Genomic DNA, 16,264 nt, shown 5'->3' with positions numbered 1-16,264 from the left:
TATTTTTTCGAAAGTAAATTTAAAAAGATTCTAAGAATATTTTAAAAAGATTTTGTTAGAACATTTTAAATATATTCATTTGTATTTCAAATAAAAAGATAAAGATATTAAAATATAATAATGAACTTATGTAAAATATGATATTTTTCTGGAATTGTCCAAACTAAAAAAATCACACATGAAAAGAAGTCATGACTTCTGTTTTAATATATTAGATAAGAGTATTTGTTCTTTTTTTTTTGGGCAAATTTTTTTTTTTTTTTTTTTGGGCAAATAGTATTTGTTCTTTTATAGTTAGAGAAATATAAGGTAATTGATTAGTGTATAGTTAGAGAAATATAGGGTGAGACCAAAAAAATAGTTAAGTCTAGTAAATAAGTCCAACAAGAAGTAGATTTTTTGGGACTCCTTCCCTTTTAATAGTATAGATCCTTAAAATAAATAGTAATTCTGTAGTAGAAATCAAATCATATTATATTGAATTTATTAATACACATAGAGATTTAAAATATCTAAATAAATCATATATCTTAGATTGTAAAATGAATAAAAATTTTGAAAATCTACCATATTTTAAATCTAATAGTTTGATTTCAACTTATATAACCAATAACACTCCCGTAGTTTAGTTTTTTTCATTCTAGCGATTCTTCAATCTTTTCTAATTATCAAAAAAGTAATTTCTCAACCATTGTAACTGATACTCTGGCCAATTCAACTTGTACTTTGACCACAACTACTTTTCTAAATCCTATGTCTTTTGGACTCGACTCCTCATTCTTAAACATTTTTTTCTATTTTTTTTTGCTTTCTAGTGCTTCATAAATTTTTTTGAGACTTTAAACACTGATCCGGACATTATTTTTTTCTGTACTTTTCCTCGTACAAATTTCACTCTAATGATTTATCCATGTTTATTTTATTTATTAGAACCTAGTCCGTTCATCAAAACCGTCTTTGCTCGAATTTCCTTATTCAGCCATCCTTCAGCCCTTTCCGTGGCCATATATCACCATTTTTCCTTCGAATATTTGTTGGCTTTGTTCACGTACTTATTCCTATTCAAAGTTATTACAGTACCTATCACCATTGGAAAGTATCACAATGAGATCACTTGTGATGTCTTACCCATAGAGGATAGGCACATTATGCATTATGACAAGAAAGCTGTACATGATGGCTTCACCAACTGGTATACTTTTGGTGAAGAAGATCATTATGGTTCCTTCAACTCTAGAAGAAGTGTGTCAAGATCAGTTGCAATTCTTAAGATTTTCAACATATACCACAAACTGGGATGTTACATAAGTTGAATTTAATTTTGTGCTGAGCTACACTCACGTTATTCTGACGAACCTAAGACGCATTTGCATAGCGGTTTCTGACCTCCATATACAACATGATGTCAAGTCATCGAGGGGCAATTGAAACGCTGTTAATCACTCCATAATCTGCCATTCTATTCACCAGAAAAGTGACTCCCACTACTTCGCCAAATTTGGTTATAATCATATACTTTCTCTATAGTCGACTCATCTTGTTCCTTGTTCTCTTTATCATCTTATTTGGGACCATTAAACTCATCTTTGTGGCACTCGATCTGCAATGGATCGCTCAGTAGTACCAGAATCTGAGACTGGGGCGTCTTGTTGTGGCAAGAACAGTAAGCTAAACAACAATCTCCATTAAAACAATGAATATCGTTAGTTGAACCATTAAAACATTTTTCCATTAAAACAAATGATACTTGAACATGATCTTATCTCTTAAAATCATATTGAAATCCACTGATTTTTTGGCACTCTAGCTGGGGAAGAGATAAAGGGACATCAACAAACAAACTCTCTCTCAAATCCATTTTTACATTTTAAAGAAAAGAGACAAAAACACGTGAATTGTATGTATATAAATACGGTTTTAAAAGCTGTCTACGTGTTCACAATATCAACGCTACTAATTTCTACTAAACTCTTCACCCATGGCAAATGAAATCTCCAAACACATTTTGTCCTTCGTATTGGTTTTACTACTCCTCTCCGAGACTGTCTCATTTGACTGGAAAAAACCTTGCAAGAGTTTTGTTCTCTACCAACATAACATCGCCTACGATAGTGATAACACTGATAATGCCACATCAGCAACAATCTTGAACCCTTTAGGACTAGGGAACTTTCTTTTCGGAAAGTTTGTGATCTTTGACAACCCTGTAACAATGGACCAGAACTATCTCTCCAAACCGGTGGCTCGTGCCCAAGGATTCTTTTTCTACAACAAGAAGTCTAATTACAACATTTGGGTCGCTTGCACGCTGGTGTTCAACTCAACGCAACACAAAGGGACATTTACCATAATGGATGCGAATCCGATAATGGAGCCGACCAGAGACTTATCGATAGTTGGTGGGACCGGTGATTTCTTCATGACTCGTGGGATAGCTACGTTCAAGAGCGACCTCATTCAAGGCAGTAAGTATTTCCGTCTCAAAATGGACATTGATCTCTATGAATGTTACTAGTTATGTTTTGGATTTGATGTATGGGACATTGTATAAGCTTTCAGCTATTAACGTTTATGTGTGATGTTGTTCCTCCAGTATTTCACAAATGGTATTGTAATTTCTTTGTAACAAATTTTATTACAAACGTCTGTTGGATTTTGATAATTTACTGAGTTTTATAGACAGCAACAAGTTATTTAATTCGTAAACAATACAAATGTCGTCGATTATATCAGCAATATATAATATAAACGATAAATTCATGTTTCTAACATCTGAACAGTTTTACAATTAAAAAATAGTCTTTTCAAGCATGGAAGTTATCATCAACGCCATCAAGCCCTGAAATCTTCCCAGTATCAAGTATTTACGCTAATATGGACTATCTTTTTTGGAGAAAGAATAGTATTCCAGAGCCAGAAGACGGTAGAGTACATATGGAAAACTAGAAATGACAAGTTGTTTAAAGGTATAAATAGAGATCCACTGGAACTAGTCAGGTATGCAGAAAGTGAGTGTCAAGCTTGGTACAACACAAGAGACACTGAACCGGTTCGCCACAGGTACAAACTACTAAAGGAACACAAGCTTTAAGCTTGGGTGATATTTGTATGGTGGATGGTTCATGGACCTCTACAGCTCAATTCAGTGGACTGGGATGGGTTTGGAAGAATACAATGGGGAAGATACAACTCATGGGATCAAGGAACTTGCAGAGGAGGGAGACAGCGCTACACTCGGAACTGGAAGCGCTACAGTGGGCGATGGATAGCATGATACAACATTCGTCCTGCTAGAGATTTGGGACAGACTGCAAAGACTTGATTGCAATGCTAGAACAGCCACAAGATTGGCCCAACTTCTCAACAGAGCTGGAAATCATTCAAACTTTTCGGTTGAGTTTTTCGGACTTCAAGATCAGCTACTTCCCAAGGATGCAGAATGAGATTGCGGATTCGCTAGGTAAGAATGCACGCTCTTTTCATAGATCGTTATGTTTTATTGGTTGTTCTATTTCGATCTGGCTCCCCAGACCATCTCAAGTTTGAGTAATAAAATAGCTATTTGCCGTAAAAAAAAAAAAATAGTCTTCTCAAGTTGTCTACATAAGTACGGCATTCAGAAGCATGTTATAAAACGACCCGTCCCAGACCAAATTAAAAAGATGTTGACCAGACCAAACAAAATATAAGAACTATTTACTGGGAGTATTTTAAAAAGTTTTTAACAATAGAAAAAAAGGAAAAATAGTAAATAGAAGGAAAATAATCTATAACTATAAATATTTAATTTTTCAAAAAGTAAGTTTATGATTAATTAATAAAATAATATTAAGATATTATATTTTATTAGTGGAAAATTTTTGTGCATCTCGTGCACACGGGTCCCACCATAGAACCAAAAATTTAAAAAGACACAAGAACAATACATGCACGTACCAAATATTCAACCGAAGAAAAAGGAGCAAGGCCCGCGAGCTTTAGCACTGGATCGGATTTGTTTTTCCTTCTCGATCATATCGAAAAGAAGATAGATAACCAGATGATAGTATTTACCTTTCTTTTCAATTCAAACTCAGACTTATTTCCGACAAATCTTTATCTGTAATTCATCTCCCATCGCAAACATCCAATTCCCCGACGACAAACATCATGGTACACCACTACTTTCTTCTTATTCTTCATCTGATTCTCTTCGTTCTATCGCTGCATGTATCTTAATCTATTACATTTTTAAACCCTAGCTTCGTAACATGGTTACGAAATCTCGTAATGAACACTACGTGTTGATTTGATTCATTGATTGTACCTTCATAATCTGAATATCAATCATCGAAATTTTTAACTAGCTTTGTTGTTAAAAGGAGAGTTATTATTCTCTTGTTTTTTTTTTATCTTGAAGCAGGCTGATAGGAGAGACAGGTGTACTCATGTTCTCTTCTTAGCATATCAGAGTTTTGGGCTAGCATTTGGAGATTTGAGTATCTCCCCTCTCTATGTGTATAAATGTGCTTTCTATGGAGGATTGCGTCATTACGAAACAGAAGATACGATGTTTGGAGCGTTTTCTTTAATATTTTGGACCATAACTCTCCTCTCACTTATCAAATACATGGTTTTTGTTTTAAGAGCAGACGACAATGGTGAAGGTAAGGACGTTAAGTACATTGGTTTTCCAAAAATTAAATTCTTGTATGTTCTTAGATTCATGACCGTTGAGTTTTGGTTGTATTTTCTGTTGCATGCAGGAGGGATTTTTGCGTTGTATGCTTTGCTGTGCAGACACACGAGGTTTTCTTTGCTTCTGAATCAGCAAGCTGCTGATGAGGAGATATCTACTTACTATGGCCCTGGAGATGCAAACAGAAGTTTACCTTCTTCTGATTTCAAAAGGCTTATAGAACATAATAAAAGATCTAAAACAGCTTTGCTTCTCTTAGTCTTGGCTGGTACTTCAATGGTCATTACCATTGGTGTCCTTACACCCGCAGTTTCGGGTAAAAGGGACAGCCTTCTCTCTTGGTTCTGTCTAGCCCTTTTTTTTAATGATTACGAAGTTCTGGGTTCCGAAGTTCTGGTCATTACCATTTGTAGATAAGATCTCTCCCAAGAGGAATACTACTTTTGGTACCTTTATGAACAGTTTATCATCTAACCTTACTTTTCTCTTGCAGTTTCTTCATCCATTGATGGACTTGTGGCCAACACAAATTTGAAGCACAGTAAGCAATGTTGCAAGTTCTATTTTGATTTCCAGATTTTTTTACTATTTGTTTTTGCTTGTTCAGGTACCGTGGTTATGATAGCATGCGCTCTGCTTGTTGGACTTTTTGTTTTACAGCACCGTGGAACAAACAAAGTCGCCTTCTTATTTGCACCCATCATGATTTTGTGGCTGTTTTCAATTGCAACTGTTGGTCTGTACAATATTTTTAAATGGAATCCCAGCGTATATAAAGCTTTGTCTCCATTCTATATCTATAAGTTCTTTAGAGACACTGGTAAAGAAGGGTGGTTGTCTCTTGGAGGCATTCTTTTATGCATCACAGGTTGATTTTATTTATTTATTAATGTATTTATTTGTTAATGCAAATAATATTCTAAACTTTGTTTAATTTCCTCTTGGAAAATATTTGGAACTTCAGGAACGGAAGCTATCTTTGCTGAGCTTGGCCAATTTTCAGCTAAATCTGTAAGGGTACGTTTGCTGAGAAGCTTATCTGGCCATTTACACTCACCAACATAATTGATAAACTGTTCTTTAGCAATACTTGCCTCGTGTAAAAGAAACTAGCTTAGAAAGTATCAAGATTTGGATTCTATAATAATGAAACGGACGTACGGGTCTTAATGCATTTATTTGTTCCAGTTCACTTAGTAGATTTTTTGGTGTGGTTGGTTTGGTGACAAAATAAAAGAAACAGTAACATGTAATCTCATGGCTTAATGCAGTTTGCATTCTGCTGTGTTGTTTACCCATGTCTGGTGCTTCAGTACATGGGTCAAGCTGCGTTCTTATCAAAGAACTTTTCTGCTCTACCGACTAGCTTCTATTCCTCCATCCCAAGTAAGCACTTACTTAGTATATGTATCTTTTGGTGTTACTTGTTACGTTTGTAGACAAAGTTTTTCGCGTTAGGTTCTTTGCTCATAATGCGACATTTTATACATGCCTCATTTTGACCTTGTGTAACATGTTATATGATCTTGTCATGATTCTTCCTCTTGATATCCAGATCCATTTTTCTGGCCGGTTCTAATGATGGCAATGCTGGCTGCAATGGTTGCTAGCCAAGCCGTCATATTTGCAACGTTCTCAATTGTCAAACAATGCTATGCACTGGGATGCTTCCCTCGTGTGAAGATTGTTCACAAACCAAGATGGGTCCTAGGCCAAATCTATATTCCCGAGATCAACTGGCTCCTCATGGTCCTCACACTCACCGTCACCATCGGTTTCCGAGACACTAGACACATAGCTTTCGCTTTTGGTACGCAATCTTCCTCCATACTCAAAAAGAATATATATATCATCAACAAGAACACACAACTAGAGTTTCTGATATTTTGTCTTACTGGTTTTCATCAGGACTTGCTTGCATGAGTCTGGCGTTTGTGACGACCTGGCTGATGCCTCTAATCATAAACTTTGTTTGGAATCGTCATCTCGTCTTCTCTATTCTCTTCACCATCCTATTTGGGACCATCGAACTCGTCTTTGTAGCATCTTCTTGGACCAAGATCCCACACGGGGGATGGATCACTATCCTCCTTTCTCTACTCTTCACTTTCACCACATATGTCTGGCACTACGGAAACCGAAGAAAGTACCTATACGACCAACACAACAAAGTCCCCATGAATACAATCCTCACCCGTGGCCCGAGCCTAGGGATCGTCAAAGTCCCTGGGATAGGTCTAATCTACACCGAGCTAGCAAGCGGTGTCCCAGCCACATTCACTCACTTCCTCACCAACTTACCAGCGTTCTACCAAGTGGTTGTCTTTATCTGCTCCAAAACCGTCCCTATCCCTTACATACCGCAGAAGGAACGATACCTTATAGGCCGCGTCGGTCCCAAAACGTACAGGATGTACCGTTGCATAATCCGAACGGGATACAAAGACGTGAACAAAGACGGAGACGACTTTGAAGACGAGCTCGTGGATAGCATTGCCGAGTTTATCCAGCTGGAATCCGAAGGCTCGGGATCAAACAGAGACCGTTCTGCACATGACGGTCGGCTTGCGGTTGTGAAAACCTCAAACAAGTTCGGAACAAGGCTGTCCCGGTCCATATCAGACGCTAACATAGCGGGAAGCAGCAGCTCGAGGTCTCAGACGACTGTGAGTAATAGCAAGTCGCCGGTGCTGAAGAGACTGAAAGCGGAGTACGAGCAAGAGCTTCCGAAGCTGAGCATGAGGAGGAGATTTCAGTTCAGACCGATGGATACAACGTTCAGACAGCCGCAAGTGAAGGAAGAGTTGTTTGATTTGGTTGAGGCGAAAGATGCTGAGGTGGCTTATATAGTCGGGCATGGTCACGTGAAGGCGAAACGGAACTCAACGTATGCAAAACAGTTGGTGATAGATGTGGCTTACTCCTTCTTGAGGAAGAACTGTCGTAGCCCTGCCGTGATGTTGAATATTCCTCATATTTGCTTGATTAAAGTAGGTATGAATTATTATTTGTAGTGTAGTGAGAAAGAGAGGAAAGAGTTCTGATTTTAATTGTGTTTTAAAAAATTCTGTGGGAGTTTGTTTTTCTTAATTTGGTTGATAAAAGTATTCTGTGACAAACTGACGATCAGAATTGAGAATATCACTTGTTTTCTGTTATTAGTTAATTTCTAGTACTCAGAGCACCATTATCCCAAAGATTTCTTTAGAGCACATTCAATGGGAGTTCTACCCATTGGAAATGTTCTTAGGGTCTCTTATTTGTTTTTTTAATATTTTTAAATAGTAATTGTGAGATTAGAGACTTAGTTAAGAGACCGGAATATTTATATCCTCCAATGCAGGTATCTTAATTAAAGGTTCTTAAAAAGAATATTAAACATTTTCTTTATTAGAAGATAAAATTTATTGATTAAATAAAATATAGGAGTGGAGTTCCCGGCCCGAGGGAACAAAATGTCCTGGCAAGGAAAAAGAAAGACATGAATGGTTCGTTGCCGTCTGGATCACGCACTAGCAAACGAGGAGTGACATTCGTTATTCCCATGTTCTTATACAAAATATTTGGGAATGGTGAGTTCGGATCACAGACCAGTAATAGCTTTCCTGGAGGATAAAGTTCCCAGACGAATGGGACAATTTCGGTTTGATAAAAGATGGATTGGTCGAGATGGGTTTATGGAATCTATTGGTAGAGGCTGGGAGAAACAGAGTGGTGAGAATTCAGATGATTTTGTTACAAAAATCAGTAATTGTTGTCACGAAACCTCTAAATGGAGAAAAGATAACCCACCATACGGTAAAGAGAAGATTGGTGAACTCCAGCAGGCCTTGGAAAAGGTACAATCAGACAATAATATGACTCAAGAAGAAAAAATTGAGGTTTCTCGGAAATTACATGAAGCTTATAAAGATGAGGAAGGTTATTGCCAACAAAAGAGTAGGAATATGTGAAATACAGCCGGAGACCTTAATACAAAATTTTATCATGCACTGACGAAGCAGCTTCGAATGAGAAATAGGATTGTTGGATTATATGACGAAAATGGGCAGTGGATAACAGAGGATGATGGAGTAGAAAAGGTAGCAGTTGATTATTTTGACGATCTATTTGGTACTACTTCCCCTGCAGATTTTGATAGTTTTTAGAAGAGATCCCTACTTCTATCGATGAACAGATGAATCAACAACTGATAAAACTGGCGACAGAAGAGGAAGTGCGTCATGCTCTTTTCCTGATGCATCCGGAAAAAGCCTCGAGTCCAGATAGAATGACAGTACTTTGTTACCAACAATCTTGGCACATTATCAAGAAGGATCTCCTGGATATGGTTAATAATTTTTTACTCACAGGAAAGCTAGACACAAGGTTAAATATTACAAATATTTGTTTGATCCCGAAAACTGAGAGGCCTACAAGAATGACGGAGATGAGGCCGATTAGTCTTTGTAATATGGGCTATAAGATCATCTCAAAGGTTTTATGTCGACGGTTAAAGGGCTGTCTTCCAAAGCCTATTTCGGAAACACAATCGGCTTTTGTCCCAGAGAGACTAATATCGAATAATATTCTTAATGCTCAGGAAATGTTCCACGGGTTGAGGGCTAATAAATATTGCCATAACAAGTTTATGGCTATTAATACAAACATGAGCAAAGCGTATGATAGGTTGGAGTGGGCTTTTATTCAAGCTTTACTTCATAAAATGGGATTTGATCCCCAGTGGATTCAGCTGATGATGGAATATATTTCCTCGGTGCAATACAGAATTCTGATAAAAGGACATCCACGAGGGAATATTTTTCCAGAGAGAGGTTTACGACAAGAGGATCATCTTTCTCCATATTTATTTATTATGTGTACGGAGGCGCTAATTGCGAATATAAATAAGGCAGAGAGGCTGAAACAGTAAACAAGAATGAAGGTTGCACGGGCTTGTCCATCGGTATCACATTTGCTATTTGCAGATGATAGTTTATTTTTTTGTAAGGCAAAGAAGGAAGAATGCGAAACAATCCTCCGAATACTGAAAGAATATAAGGCAGCATCGGGTCAAATGATAAATTTTCAAAAGTCTACAATTCAATTTGGCTTTAAGATTGAGGAAACACTTCGACAGAAGCTTCGGGACATATACGGTATTCAGAATCTAGGAGGTATGGGCTCATATCTAGGTCTGCCTGAAAGTTGGGTGGATCAAAGATTCAAGTGTTCGGTTTTGTGCAGGAACGTCTTCAGAAAAGAGTAAATGGGTGGAATTTTAACTTTTTCTCTAAAGGAGGAAAAGAAGTGGTTATAAAATCGGTGGTTACTGCTCTCCCAAATCATGTCATGTCTTGTTATCGAATTCCAAAAGAAGTTATTTCAAAATTGACAAGTGCAATGACACAATTTTGGTGGAGCCCATGGGGAAGTGTACGAGGCATGCATTGAAAATCTTGGGACAAAATTTGTATTGATAAAGATGAAGGAGGTTTGGGATTTAAAGATCTATCGGATTTCAATACTGCTATGTTGGGGAAATAATTTTGGCGTTTTATTGAGAAACCTAAATCATTACTTTCTCGTGTTTTCAAAGGACGGTATTTCAGGAATGCTTCACCCCTGGAACCAATTCGTTCATACTCTCCGTCCTATGGATGGCGCAGTGTATCTGCAAGATCTCTGGTTAGCAAAGGACTAATCAAAAAGGTGGGATCAGGATCATCCATTTTAGTATGGAATGATCCTTGGCTCCAAACCACTCACCCGAAACCAGCAAACAGTAATCAACAAAATCTCTACCCACATCTCACAGTGGATTCTCTCATTAATTCAACATCACACACGTGGAATTCCCAGGTTATTTGGTCATTGGTAGAACCAGAAGATGCAAAGATCATGGAACATATTCCTTTAAGTAAGCATCGTTTGGTTGATCAAGATGGATGGCATTTTACCATTAATGAAAAATTTACGGTAAAATCAAGATATCAGGTGGAACGAGTATACCCATTTAGAGAGAAATCATTGTCGTTCATTGGACCAATGGTTAACTCTTTAAAAGCATACTCTTGGAAAATACGCTGCCCACCAAAAATGAAACATTTTCTTTGGCAGTAAGTATCAGGCTGTATATCAGCAAAGAAAAATTGGCGGAGTAGGGGTATGCATGATACCACTCAAATTACCCTAAGGAGTGATTTATACTCTCTCAAATAAGAGGTCGAGTTGTAGTACTTAGGGATCGAATTCACAGGGAGTTAAGGAACATAAGAAATCTAATATGATTTGTTAAGCTAGATGGTTTTAGAGATTTAAATGTAAATTGCAGTTTTATATTGAACAAGTGTTTGTTCAATTGATTGGTTGAGGTTGTGGTGTTTAAAAAGGAAATAGCTAGACATAGGTTGAAATCACCCCTATTTCCATAAGAATTTCTGTTTCCACCTTGGTTTCCAGAACCTTGGAATCCAGTTCCACCAATGAAGTTTACTTCTTCTTATTCCTCTGCTCTATCCTCTGTGTCTACAGCTTCTGCATTTTCAACCAAGCAGACCTGTTTCCTAAGAAGCTTGTGAACACTATCCAGCTTTGCTTTCACCTCATCCATCTGATCATTCCCAAGGATGGTGGCAGACTTTTTCCTCTCAAAATCAGTGTTCTTGGTGCTGTTGCTAGATGCTAGGTTTTCGATGACCTTCACTACCTCTTCTGGATTCCTTGTGTTGAAGTTCCCATTGCTGGAAGCATCAAGAGCCAACTGGTACTGCACCGCGATGCCTCTGTAAAAAAGTATTGAGCCGTTGTACTTCATTGAATCCATGGTGTGGATAGTCTCTCTGATAAGACTTGAATCTGATCCAAGAGCCTCTGAATGATTCTGCAGGCCCCTGAGAGAAGGTAGCGATCTTGCTCCTCAAGTCTTCAGCACATGCTTCATCAAAGAAATTGCATAAAAATGCATTCTTGATGTCGCTCAAGGATGTGAGAGATCCTGGTGGTAGCTGCTTAAGCCAATGCGAAGCTTCCAGCAAGAGAGAACTTGAAGAGCTTGCATATGAGACAATCCTCAGGGACTCCCTTGACTTTAATAGCAGATATCAGATCCTCGAATCTCTTCAGATGATCCATAGGATGCTCGTGAGACAATCCATGGTAGGGTATTTATCCCACGAGTGTGTAGTACTGTGCCTTCAACTCGAAATCCCTCTAAATAGTGGGAGGACGAATGGCTGATATGTTGGTGTAGAACTGATCTGGAGGTTGTAGTCAGCCAACGTCTTCGGTCGCGCAGCCTCATCTACATGTAGAGTAGTTCCTGTAGCATTAGCATCAGACTCAGGGATTGCAGCCCCCTGAGCATCTATCCTCTGACCTGCTGCATTACGCAGATGACCCTCCTGGGCATGCAGGTCACCATTATTATCTCGTGCAAGTATCAAAGTCGCAACCATGTCTCGCGGTTCAGTATCAATCGATGTATGGGATGAAGTATCGATCAATGTCCGATGGACGATGTCGGTCGATGGAAGATGAGTGTCTTCGGCCGATGGTGGTGAGCGAGTATCGGTCGACGGGTCTAGTTTCTGGATCGACGATGGTTGAACGAAATCGAGCGACGAACAGGTGTTGTTGTCGATCGATGAGGAGCGCGCTTCTTTGCGGATTGAACGCTCCAAACTTGCAAAATCTGGTGAGAATAGTAGTTGGGTTTCTTTGTTGCTTCTAGTACTACTGGGCATATACCTAAAAATCTAAGAAAAAAATTTGTGTCAGAAACTTAAAAAAAATTAGATCGAATAGGCGATCAAAGCTCCCCGACAACGGCGCAAAATTTGATACCACTCAAATTAAAGGATTGATTTATACTCTCTCAAAGAAGAGGTCGAGTTGTAGTACTTAGGGATCGAATTCACAGGGAGCTAGGGAACCTTAGAAATCTAATATGATTTGTTAAGCTAGATGGTTTTAGAGATTTAAATGTAAATTGCAATTTTATATTGAACAAGTGTTTGTTCAATTGATTGGCTGAGGTTTTGATGCTTAAAAAGGAAATAGCTAGGCTTAGAGTTTTTGTTCAGGAAACTTGAGATTATAATCCAACAGATGCCTAATGAGTTGCATGCATGATAATGTAAAGCTCAACTACTTAGTCAACAAGTCTATCAGCTTTCGCATGTTTAGACTTGTCTATTAACTAGATCTTGATCTCAACTATCGTATGTCGATCAATTAGAAAGTGTTGATCGATGATCCTATAGGGATATCGATCGATTCACCTTTCGCTCCGCCGATCGATTATTCAATAATGATATCGATCGACGCGCTTCTAGTTAATCGTTATGCGCGGGTTAAATGATAGCTTACTAAGCTTACTAGATCAGCTCTCGCCTTACTCATACCAAGAAACTTAGCTCAGTTAGAATGTTTTTCAGGATGAGAATGAAGCTCTCGCTTTTATCTATCAATCATAGGGCAAGTTCTAGGTAGCTAATCTAGAGACATGCATTAATGAACAATCCTAATGACAATTACCACAACTCAGCAATCTATAGTTGGGGCTAATCCCTTCTAATCTATTTAAACCCTAAAATCTAACAATGGAACTTGTCAGACACGGCTAGGCAATTCATAACAACAGTTAGGTAAGAAAACTTTATTAGAATAGTAAATAGATATTAATGGAGTTCCAATCACAAATTATAACTTTGGATCTTCTCTCCAATCTATCAAAAGCGTAGAAAACCTTGCTGAGAAAATAATAAAACAAGAAAAGCACATTTTGCCTTTAACATGGTGGCAAAGCTTATATAATTAGGTTAAAAATCGTCAGGGGTAATCTTGTAAATTGGTCAAGACTTGGGCTTCAAGTCGGCTGGACCAAACGGGCTTTCTGCACGCTTCGCTGTCGATTCATGTCAAGATATGAACATCGATCGATTATTCATCTTCAATATCGACCAATGCTTGATGGTCATCTCGGGTGCTTGCTCCAAATATCTCCAAAATGCTCCAAAATCATCACTATCTCCAAATCACTCCTGATCTTATAAATATAATAAATAGACTCTATAATATAACAATTATTAGTAAAAACACCTATAAACCATGGATGAAAATGGGTCAAATCCATGGTCTATCAATGCACGGCGATATTCAATGTGTAAGATGTGGATCTAGCGAGGAATCGATCAATCATGTGTTTTTTGAATGTCCCCCGGCGGTTCAAGTGTGGGCTCTCTCTAAAGTTCCATCGAATCCACTTACCTTCCCTTCTCCGGCACTGTTCACAAATTTAGATTATCTATATTGGAGGGCGTCCCCGTACATGGATGATCATCAGTTTGCTTGGATTTTATGGTATATTTGGAAGGGACGAAATAATAAATTTTTTAGTAATATTGATGTTGATCCTCGCGACACTTTGAAACTAGCAGAGACTGACTCTCTACTATGGGCAGATGCTCAAGCCTTCGTCAAGGATGGAGCACCCAATGTGCAACAAATGGAAGCAACAAATTTACCTTTAATACCGGGTCGTTGGTGTTTCACGGATGGATCATGGAAAGCGCAAGATTTGTTTTCGGGATAGGGCTGGTATAGCACTCTACCGGGTTTCGAGGGACTGATGGGAGCTAGGAACACAAGAGCAAGTCTCTCGCCTCTACACTCGGAGATGGAAACCCTCATATGAGAAATGGAAAGCATGAGGAACTTACGTCAATATCATGTTACTTTTGCGACGGATTGTATCCAATTGGTGAAGATGATTTCATCACCAGAGGATTGGCTGGCATTTGCGAATTATTTGGACGACATCAAGATCCTTCAAGAAAGTTTTACTCACTCAGAGATCATTCATATCACCCGGATGCTGAATACAAAGGCGGACAGTCTGGCACAGAGTGCCAGGAAACAAACGTCTTTCGTTGTTCATATGGATGCAGAGTTACTAGTTTGGTTTGCAAAGTCTTTATAGAGTTTGTTTAAAATGATGTAAAAAAAACATAGTAAAAGATAACATTTTAAACATAGATTTTTAACTAAAAACATAAAAATAAAGATTAGTAAAATAAACAAAAATAATTTGAAAGAAGCATCCGAGCTCAGTTGTTGTCTTCATCAAGTCCAAATTTACGCCATATATGTTCAACCAAATCATCTTTCAGTTGTTGATGCATTTGCCTATCACTAATTCTTGTTCGAACACCCATCTCATATAGGCGATATTTGTAGGGATATTTGTATAATACGTGAGATCGACATGTGAACTTCCGTGGTCTTCTCCTTGTTAGAACTCTGAAACATCAAATTGAGTGTATCCATCTCGTTCGTCTTCTACTATCATATTATGGAGTATAATACATGCTCTCATAATCTTCTCAATTTTGACTTTATCCCTAAAAATGTTGGATTTTTAACAATGGCAAAGTGAGTTTGCAAGACTCCAAAAGCACGCTCGACATATTTTCGGACAGCTTCTTGATGTTGAGCAAATAAAACTGCTTTCGGCCTTTATGCTATTGGAATAGATTGGATAAAAGTTGTACATTTCGGATAAATACCACTGGTGAGATAGTAAGCCATATGATACTCTCTTCCATTGGCATAGAAAGTGACTTGAGGAGCTTGACCTTTTATTATGTCATCAAAAACATGTGAGCGATCAAAAACATTGATATCATTTAAGGTACCCAGAGATCCAAAGAACACATGCCATATTCAGAGATCATACGAAGCAAGCGCCTCTAAAACGATTGTTGGTTTAGCCGAACCACGAAAATATTGCCCTTTCCAAGCGGTGGGACAATTCTTCCACTCCCAATGCATACAATCGATGCTTTCTATCACCCCGGAAAATCCACGATGCTCTCCAATATTAAGTAGACGTTGAAGATCAGCCGGTGTTGGTCATTGTTGGGGACAAAATCGGTCACGACAGAATCAATGTCTGAAAGTCCGTAAAAATCAGCATGAACGTTTTTACGAAAAGTAATCTTCATAAAGATATCTCTACGAAGACCCTTGTGGTAAAATCTTTTTCAAATCTCAGTCGAACCCCTAAATACCGATTGTCCGAAGGCAACAGACATGTATCCAAAATCGGCTGCGGAGAAGCTCGAGTATAGCAATCGGACCGCATACAAACCAAGCTCGGTCACTACATAGCATCCGAGCACGCATACTGCTCGGTCGCTACGTAGCGACCGAGCACGCGTACTGCTTGGTCGCTACATAGCGACCAATCTCGAGCCAAGCTCGGTCGCTACGTAGCGACCGATCCGCGTACTACTCGGTCGCTATGTAGCGACCGAGCTCGGAACCAAGCTTGGTCACTACGTTGTGACCGAGCACATGCATGTTTTGATCTTTACGAAGTGATCGAGCTTTCTCAAAACGTCGATACGACGCGAATCCATGCATTCTCGTCTACTCTTTAATGCTATCTCCCGAAGACCATAGCTGAACCATTTCATGTTGCTCGGCACTCGAAGTCATCGATCAAACTTTACGATAAAAACCGCAGAAAGTTTGTTTTTATCGAAAAAACCGTAATAAACGTTTCGAGTCAAAAGACGGCCCAAAGAGACCTAAGACGTGACT

At 38.5% G+C, this 16,264-nt stretch overlaps 2 protein-coding genes across 4 annotated transcripts; both read left to right on the top strand.

Moving 5' to 3' along the window:
• Positions 1–1,928: 1,928 nt before the first annotated feature.
• LOC111213671 (dirigent protein 12-like) lies at positions 1,929–2,662 on the top strand. The gene has a single exon (XM_022715481.2). It carries the CDS (start codon positions 1,979–1,981, stop codon positions 2,513–2,515), a length of 537 nt encoding a protein of 178 aa, XP_022571202.2. The 5' UTR covers positions 1,929–1,978; the 3' UTR covers positions 2,516–2,662.
• A 524-nt stretch (positions 2,663–3,186) lies between these two features.
• LOC106422318 (potassium transporter 3-like) lies at positions 3,187–7,844 on the top strand. Of its 3 annotated transcripts, XM_048740840.1 has the most exons (9): positions 3,190–4,152; positions 4,400–4,646; positions 4,746–4,994; positions 5,172–5,219; positions 5,286–5,546; positions 5,643–5,695; positions 5,950–6,064; positions 6,234–6,488; positions 6,587–7,844. In XM_048740840.1, exons 1-9 carry the CDS (start codon positions 4,150–4,152, stop codon positions 7,690–7,692), a joined length of 2,337 nt encoding a protein of 778 aa, XP_048596797.1. In that variant the 5' UTR covers positions 3,190–4,149; the 3' UTR covers positions 7,693–7,844. The 3 variants fall into 3 exon arrangements, with proteins under 3 accessions (XP_048596795.1, XP_048596796.1, XP_048596797.1); XM_048740838.1 differs by having other exon boundaries at positions 3,187–4,152; positions 5,172–5,546; XM_048740839.1 differs by having other exon boundaries at positions 3,189–4,152; positions 4,403–4,646; positions 5,172–5,546.
• The last annotated feature ends 8,420 nt before the right edge of the window (positions 7,845–16,264 follow it).

The sequence above is a fragment of the Brassica napus genome, chromosome A9 (assembly GCF_020379485.1).
Source record: "Brassica napus cultivar Da-Ae chromosome A9, Da-Ae, whole genome shotgun sequence".
Classification (NCBI taxonomy): Eukaryota; Viridiplantae; Streptophyta; class Magnoliopsida; order Brassicales; family Brassicaceae; genus Brassica; species Brassica napus.
The sequence above is the reverse complement of the archived record's forward strand: the minus strand, read 5'-3'. Positions and strand labels throughout refer to the sequence as shown.

Coding starts and splice junctions, on each gene's coding strand:
- LOC111213671 (XM_022715481.2), top strand. CDS start 1,979: ATGGCAAATGAAATCTCCAAACACATTTTGTCCTTCGTATTGGTTTTA.
- LOC106422318 (XM_048740838.1), top strand. Junction 5,547..5,642: donor CATTCTTTTATGCATCACAG/GTTGATTTTATT, acceptor TTGGAACTTCAG/GAACGGAAGCTATCTTTGCT. Junction 5,696..5,949: donor TTTCAGCTAAATCTGTAAGG/GTACGTTTGCTG, acceptor GGCTTAATGCAG/TTTGCATTCTGCTGTGTTGT.